We start from the raw sequence: 7672 nt of genomic DNA, 5'->3' as shown, positions 1-7672 counted from the left end.
ACTAAAGCGATCCTTAGTGTGACGTGTTAAGTAACCATCAAACGATTTTGAGATTGACAGCCAATCTTTTAATTTTAATCTTTAGTGATTATAACATTATTTTTTATTTGCTAACAATAAAACTAGAATTATATAAACAATTTTTTTGTGAGTAGAGTTGAAAAAGGTATGCCTAGATTGTTCGGACACGTTGAAAATATGAATGAAAGGAAATTTATGGTGCGAAAGTCAGCAGCAGTGCCGATCTTAATATTTAATGTATTCTTTTTTCTTTTTTTATTGTTACTTATGTTACGTTATTTGGGGGATTCACCTTATGGGTGCACTATATTATCAAAGTACGCGAATATGAACTTTTATTAGCCTCAAGTTAGATGTCGACGGGTTAGGGGAATAACATTATACTCGTAGAGGGGCGCGGAGTGCAGATCTGTAGAAAAGTCCCGGACTAGCACAATATATACCAGAGCCAGTTCTGTACAATTATCATTCAAGTTAAGCAATCCGGTGTTAACGGAATAAAGAAATATTTGCTATTAAAAGTTATACAAAGGTAAATTTAAATATATTATTTTATTTTACACTTATTAAATAATATTGCTTTTTTTTCAATAGTAATTATTTGTTATTTTTTGTGTTACAGAAAAAATGAAGTTCGTATACGCATTGTTTTGTTTTATCGCCGCAGTCGCAGCTCAGGATATACTGCTGGAAAGGTATCTTACTAATATTATAAACTAGCTTTTACCCGCGACTCCGTCCGCGCGGAATAAAAAATAGGTAACGGGGTAAAAATTATCCTATGTCCTTTTCCTGGTTCTAAGCTACCTGCCTACCAATTTTCAGTCAAATCGATTCACCCGTTCTTGAGTTATAAATAGTGTAACTAACACGACTTTCTTTTATATATATAGATGCAAATGTTTGGATGGATGGATATTTGTTTGAAGGTATCTCCGGAACGGATGAATGGATCTTGATGAAATTTGGCATAGGTGTAAAGCATAATCTGGAGAAACACATAGGCTACTAATAAAGTTTTTTTTAATTCCACGTGGACGGAGTCGCGGGCGATAGCTAGTCATTAATATATCTTCATTATTCTGTTTTAAATAAAAATAGACTTACAGACAAAGGTCTTGATACTTATAAATATTTGTAAATTTATTAAACGTGTATGCGAATTTAAATAGCCCAGGTCCCAATATTTGCTATTTTCATTTAGCCACTCTAATAACTCTACCATGATTCTTCTGCGAATTCTGATATGATCTCAAAGAGTATGAGCAATAAAACCATTTCTCATAGAGCAATGTCATTTTTAATTTTAATAGAACATCAGAATAATTTATTTCATGTGACTTTTTTCAGTTACCCCGTATGGTACATCACACCACAAGATCCAATCGAACAGTACCAAAGACATCGCCGTGACGTCACATTCGATCACAAGACCGACAATGGCCGCGTATTTGGTACACTCGGACAAAACGATGCCGGTCTATTTGTGAGTATATCAGCCCTTTGCAATATCTCAAATATTAAAAATGTATTCAAATAACAAAATCTATTTATGGAAAATTCTGGGAACATAAGCTGATATAACAGGAAATAATTCTTGTAACTTGTTATGCAGGGCAAAGGTGGATACGAGCACAATTTCTTTGACGACCACCGCGGTAAGCTGGACGGGCAGGCGTACGGCACGCGGGTGCTCGGCCCCTATGGCGACTCCAGCCACCTCGGCGGGGCCCTTAACTGGCGCAACGACAACGCTGCTGCTTCTCTAGACGTCAGCAAGATGATACATGGACCTACATCCGTAAGAAATTTCAATTGTTTAACAACGGTAGAGTCGGTATTAGCTGCTCCATGATTGGCCCATTAGAACGGTGAACCATGTTGAATACATGCGTGAAATTAAGGTAATTCCGCATTTCGATTGATAAGTGTGCTTAAGGTCAATTCTAATCCTTTTTCTCCTGCAAATTTCCACCTTTGAAGGTTTCAATTTATGCAATATCTATGGTCTATGGTCATTCACTTTGCTATTCTAACTATATCAAAATAAATAGTATGTGGTCTTTAATATAAAAAAAACAATGTTTCAGGTGAGAGCTGGCGCGGGTGGTGCGTGGCCTGTCGGTAAGAATGGAGACTTCTCTCTGCAAGGCACGTACGGGAAAACTGGCGGATACAACTCAGAATTCGGTGGCTTGGCTAAGTACAACTATCGATTTTGAAAAATCATAGAAGAATTGTAAATATTTTGTAATTTATGTGATATTTTGTTAATATATTTTTATAATTAAAACATGTTTTTTATATCAAATAAATTGAGACTGAAATAAGAATGAATCTAATTCTTCTCTTAGCTCACTATACGTCCCCACCGAAGGGCTCGGAGCTTACTCCAAGTTAGGGGTTACTAGGCCATAGTCAACCACGCTGGCCAAGTGCGGGTTGACTTCACACATATCATTGAATTTCTTCTCAGATATGTGCAAGTTGCATCACGATATTTTCCTTCACCGTAAGAACGTTGGATAAATGTATATATGTAAATCGAAAAACACATTGGTACATAGCAGCATTCGAACCCAGGACCTGCAGATTGCAAGTCAAGTGCTTAACCCCTGAGCCGCCGACGCTCTCTTGAGCCAACGACTTATATTAATACTAGTATTAAAAAAAAGAAACAAAAATTACTCTCTTAAGAACCCATCACAGATTTACCAAGTTTATATTGATCACAGCTTTTTTATATTCTTTTCTTTTATGTATTACTTTATATACTTCTGGAGTCCTTTGAGTCATTTATAGCTTTCCACAGTCAATATATGTAAAAGCTCAAAGGCTTTAATGTAGCTCAATCAATATTGATTGCTACACCCTCAAGCGGTGTTCAAATATTTCGCAGCGCAATTGATTGCCAACTACTGATATAAATAATGAAATTGTGTACATTGTATCCTTACTAGCGATATTATAAACTGACGGAAAATTAAAAAGGAATTAAAAATGCACTCAATTAGTACCATATTATATTATATTATTATATTTAAATTAAATCCATGTTTATGTATTATATAATACAAAGTTTACATGATATATAGGTTAAATACACAAGAATATGGAATGACTTGTTAGCTGTGGAAGAACTTTTACCGAGCTATTGACTTTGCTCAGTCTATTATTAGTACCATATCTTGGAATTCTCATTGCTAAAAAACTTCATTTGAAACTTTTTTTTTCAAATATATTCAGAGTTTAGTACAGATTATTTCGCCAAGGCGCTCCCACTCGTACGTATACTTTTCCAAACAAGTCAAGTTTGATATCATAATAAGTAGATTTTCTATAAAGCGTTTTTATCTAATGAATATAGCTTTCCTAGTTAGAATACGAAACTTAATTAATATCTGTAGTATTCGTCCATTATATTTGGCTCGCCTACGTACCACCACGTGCTACGGGTCCAACCGTCTGACCCCGACTGCCTCCCTACCTCGGTAGGTAATACCTTTAGTACAGGTGTTGTTATTGTTACGAGGATAAGTGGACTGTATGAAAGGGCCGGTTGTATCGCCTTCTTAAATCGCAATGAAAGTTCGGGTCAAGGCTAGTTCAGAAGAGTAGTCCGTTGCCGGTGGAGTCCGAGGTGGCGAGTGTCGTCGCCGTCGACCGCCGTTCGCTCGTTGGTGCCGCCGGTCGTGACGTCGGTCGTGACGTCGCGGTCGCCGGCGCCGCGTCGCAGCGAGTCTTGCCATGTCTCAACATGCTCCCCGGGTTGAAGTACTGAAGGTGTTGAAAGACTTCAAAAATCTGGAAGGGGACAGATGTTATTAAATGCCCTTCGAATGGTGCCTCTCCTTGTCTTCAGTTCAGCGACTCTAGCGGTGCCGTCGCTGCCAGGATAAAGCTGAATGACGCGTCCCAAGCACCAAAGCAATGGCGGGAGAGCTTTCTCCTTCACGAGGACGAGAGAACCAAGTTTCAACTCGGATTTTGAAGAATGCCACTTAAGCTTTTGTTGCAAAAGAGTTACATATTCATTACAGAAGCGCCTCCAAAAGTGCTGCTTCAAAAGCTCAATCCTCCTATATCGCTCCAGGCGGGTGATGCTGACATCAGGCACCTGTGGTTGCGGAACAGTCATAAGCGAGCGTCCAATTAAGAAGTGAGCAGGGGTTAGAGCGGAAAAATCTGTAGGATCAGTGGAAAAGGGAATGAGAGGGCGAGAATTTAAAACAGCTTCTATTTGAGTGAGTAAAGTCGCCATTTCCTCATAAGTAAGATGAGTGGTTTGCAGTAACCGCTTAAGATGATGCTTTGTAGAGCGCACGGCTCTTTCGGCGAGTCCGTTGAAATGAGGTGTATAGGCAGGCACAAATTTAAATTCAATGCCTTCCTGAGCCATGTGACCTTCAAGGTCGGACTGAACCAGAAATTGAGCCAGCTCGTTGGAAGTGCCGACGAAGTTTGTCCCATTGTCGGACGTGATGCTTTTGGGCTTCCCCCTGCGAGAAACAAAAAGATTTAATGCAGCTTTGTAAGCCTCGCTGGATAAATCCGTAACGAGCTCGATATGACAAGCCTTTACTGCGTTGCAAACGAAAATTGCCAAAAATGACTTAATGAGTTTGCAGCCTCTGCCCTTTCGATCTGCTATTAACACTGGCCCTGCATAGTCAACACTACAGTGTAAGAAAGGAAACTCCAGTTCCGTACGGGTGGCTGGTAATTGGCCCATGATTGGCTGAACGTTTTCAGCCTTGAATCGGACGCATCGCACGCATTTATTGACGATGGTTTTGGAAAGGTTTGTGCCACCTAGAGGCCAGTAAGTCTGTCTGATATTACCTAACAGAAGTTGAGGTGGGGAATGTAAATATTTTATATGATAATGTTGAAATAATATTTTTGTAAAATGATGCTTGCTGCATAACAAGATGGGATGCTTGGTATCAAAACTATAAGGGGAATTATCTAGCCTGCCACCGACTCGGATAATATTATTATGATCTAGAAATGGACTTAATGAAATCAAGCGATTTTTATTGGGCAATGTCTCGCCGGCTTTAAGAATAGCATATTCATCAGGAAACATCTCCATTTGAGATTTCTGTATGATTAAATTTAATGAATTTTGAAGTTCTTGAACCGAAAGATGACCTGTTAATTTGTTGGTCTGGTTTCGAGAATTATAAATAAATCTCTGTAAATATGCTATTGTATTTTGTAAGCTAGTTAGTTTTGATTTATTTTTGATTAAGTTAGCAATTAAGTCAGCATTAGAATTATTATCAAGCGCTAAAGAACAAGTAATCAACTCGGGTAGATCCTGTTTCACGTTACAATTGGGCATTGTTGGCCAGTCACATTCATTTTTTGCCAAAAAGGTTGGCCCTGACCACCACAAAGACGAAGAGCTGATGAGGTCAGCCTTCAGCCCGCGGGAAACAAGATCCGCCGGATTGTCTTTCGACGGTACGTAGCTCCACGTGTGACCCTCCGTGCTTTCCTGAATTTCGTGAACGCGGTTACGAACGAAACTTTTCAGATTAGTCGGTGGAGTCTTTAGCCACCCTAACACAATGGTTGAGTCACACCAGAATTTACATTTGCTAATAGGTATGGTAAGAGAGCTTAATACTTTATCACACAGCCTTGCAGCTAACAAAGCTCCGGAAAGCTCGAGACGAGCAATCGTCATGGGCTTTATCAATCGCCCTATACATTTTTTCTACGTCTCCAGTCACGACGTACTTATGCTGTCGAAAACGTAGCAAAATGGAATAAAGATCCTCTTGTACAGTAGGACCGACCATCTGAATGTCGTTGAGAGACACACCTGAGGTGGTGGAGGCCGAGGCATCGAAAACTGTACGTAACTTTGTAGTAAGACTCGACTCACGGATTACGCCGTGGTGAGGTAAGAAGTAGTTGACCTGTTGAAGACAGCTAGGTGCAGACTCTTTGTTTTCAGTCATGTGACCAAGGCGCTCATACTCTTGCATGAACTCCATGTACCTATCTTTAAAGGCAGGTTCTCGATGAAACTTACGCTCCAAGGACAAAAAGCGGCACTTTGCCATTTGATAAGAATCGCCCAAGACTGAAGGGTCCTCCTTCAGCGGCATTGTGACGACAAAGGTGCCATCCTCTTTGCGTGTAGTGTTGTCAACGAAGCTCTGTTCGCAGGCTCGTTCTTCAGGAGATAAGGAGTGCTTGGCTGAAACAGTATCAAGTTCCCAGAAACGAGTTAAGTCTGGATTGGGTTCCTCATTTGCAAGATTGCAGATAGGAGAAGAGGGTGACTTAAGACGGGAAACGTTCCCTGTCACCAACCAACCCAGTTTTGTTTCATGTAATGTTGGCTGATTTTTACCTAAATCAACACGATTATTTAATAAGACAGACCAAAATACTTCGGCCCCAACTAAGATGTCTACGACTGACGGTTCATTGAATGTAGGGTCAGCTAGACTTATTCCCGTAGGAAGAGGAATATTTTCAATATGTATGAAGGAAGACGGTAAAGCGTTGGTGATTTTTGGTAATATAAGACAGTCAACAGTAAGTCTATAGTCGCTATGGTAGGACTCAAAGGTAAGGCTGCAAGACTGTGTAATATGAGAAGTATTATTGTTTATACCTGTCACCGTGGAACTCGCACTTCGTCGTGACAATCCCAGCTTACCGCAGAGCGATTGTGTTATAAAGTTGGCCGTTGACCCGTTGTCAAGGAGCATCCGGGCGGCGTGGACGGCGCCTTGGCTGTCCACCGCCTTCACCAGCGCTGTGGAAAGCAAAACGTGCGGAGGAGTAGTAAACTGCTTTGAATTGCTTGAATTAGCAAAGTGATTAACGTTACTAGTTGAAGGCAGAGCGGGCTCAGGAATTATTTGCGTCTCGTGCAAGTGCAAAAGTGTGTTATGACGTTTTTTACAATATTTACATGGTACAAGGCTACAATTATTTTCTAAGTGCCCAGGTCGTAAACAATTAAGACAGACCTTAGCTTCTTTGGCCTTTTGAATACGAACTTCTATAGGGAGGGCTCTGAATGTTTCACAGTTAAATAGAAAATGAGTTTGATTGCATAAGGGGCATGTAAATATTTTTTTGTTGGATGAATTTAATTTTTTATTTATTTTATTACTATTTTGATAAAATTTTTGATTGTTTGAAGCTATAAGCAAGTTTGTATTTAATTTATGAGATTCTGGTTTATGCATTTTACCTTTATTTTCTTGCAATGTCTCCAATAAATCTGCTCTGTTGCTAAGAAAGGTAAGAAATGTATTTAAAGATGGTGGATCAGTGAGAGTATTTCTATGTTCCTCCCAGACCCTATGAGTAACACTATCGAGCTTTTCAGACATCATGTATATGATTAACACATCCCAGTGCTCAGTATTTTGATCTAAGGTTGACAGTGCACGAAGATTTTTATTCGTGACGTCTATAAGACGACGAATAGCTGAGTAGGACTCGTTACGAATGTGTTCTACGTTAAATAATTCCCTGACATGATTATTTACGAGCAGCCGCTTGTTATCGTACCTATTACATAATAAATTCCACGCCGATTGATAGTTTTCGGCTTTAAAATCTAAATTATCGATAACTAGCAAAGCACTGCCTTTAAGAGATGCACGAAGATAGT

At 39.6% G+C, this 7672-nt stretch overlaps 3 protein-coding genes across 3 annotated transcripts; 1 reads left to right on the top strand and 2 right to left on the bottom strand.

Moving 5' to 3' along the window:
- The first annotated feature begins 459 nt into the window (after positions 1-459).
- LOC106711127 (gloverin-like) lies at positions 460-2258 on the top strand. Its single transcript, XM_014503358.2, has 5 exons — positions 460-553; positions 644-716; positions 1372-1507; positions 1637-1822; positions 2112-2258. Exons 2-5 carry the CDS (start codon positions 649-651, stop codon positions 2241-2243), a joined length of 522 nt encoding a protein of 173 aa, XP_014358844.2. The 5' UTR covers positions 460-553; positions 644-648; the 3' UTR covers positions 2244-2258.
- Positions 2259-3540: 1282 nt separating this feature from the next.
- On the bottom strand, positions 3541-4753 carry LOC106708858. Its single transcript, XM_014500439.2, has one exon. The coding sequence runs from the start codon at positions 4751-4753 to the stop codon at positions 3818-3820; it is 936 nt and encodes a 311-aa protein (XP_014355925.2). The 3' UTR covers positions 3541-3817.
- Positions 4754-5660: 907 nt separating this feature from the next.
- On the bottom strand, positions 5661-7388 carry LOC123722413. Its single transcript, XM_045684123.1, has 2 exons — positions 7247-7388; positions 5661-6802 (listed from the first exon to the last, which is right to left on the bottom strand). Exons 1-2 carry the CDS (start codon positions 7386-7388, stop codon positions 5661-5663), a joined length of 1284 nt encoding a protein of 427 aa, XP_045540079.1.
- Positions 7389-7672: the final 284 nt, after the last annotated feature.

Source organism: Papilio machaon, chromosome 25 (assembly GCF_912999745.1).
Source record: "Papilio machaon chromosome 25, ilPapMach1.1, whole genome shotgun sequence".
NCBI lineage: Eukaryota > Metazoa > Arthropoda > Insecta > Lepidoptera > Papilionidae > Papilio > Papilio machaon.
This window is presented reverse-complemented; position numbering and strand designations above follow the sequence as displayed.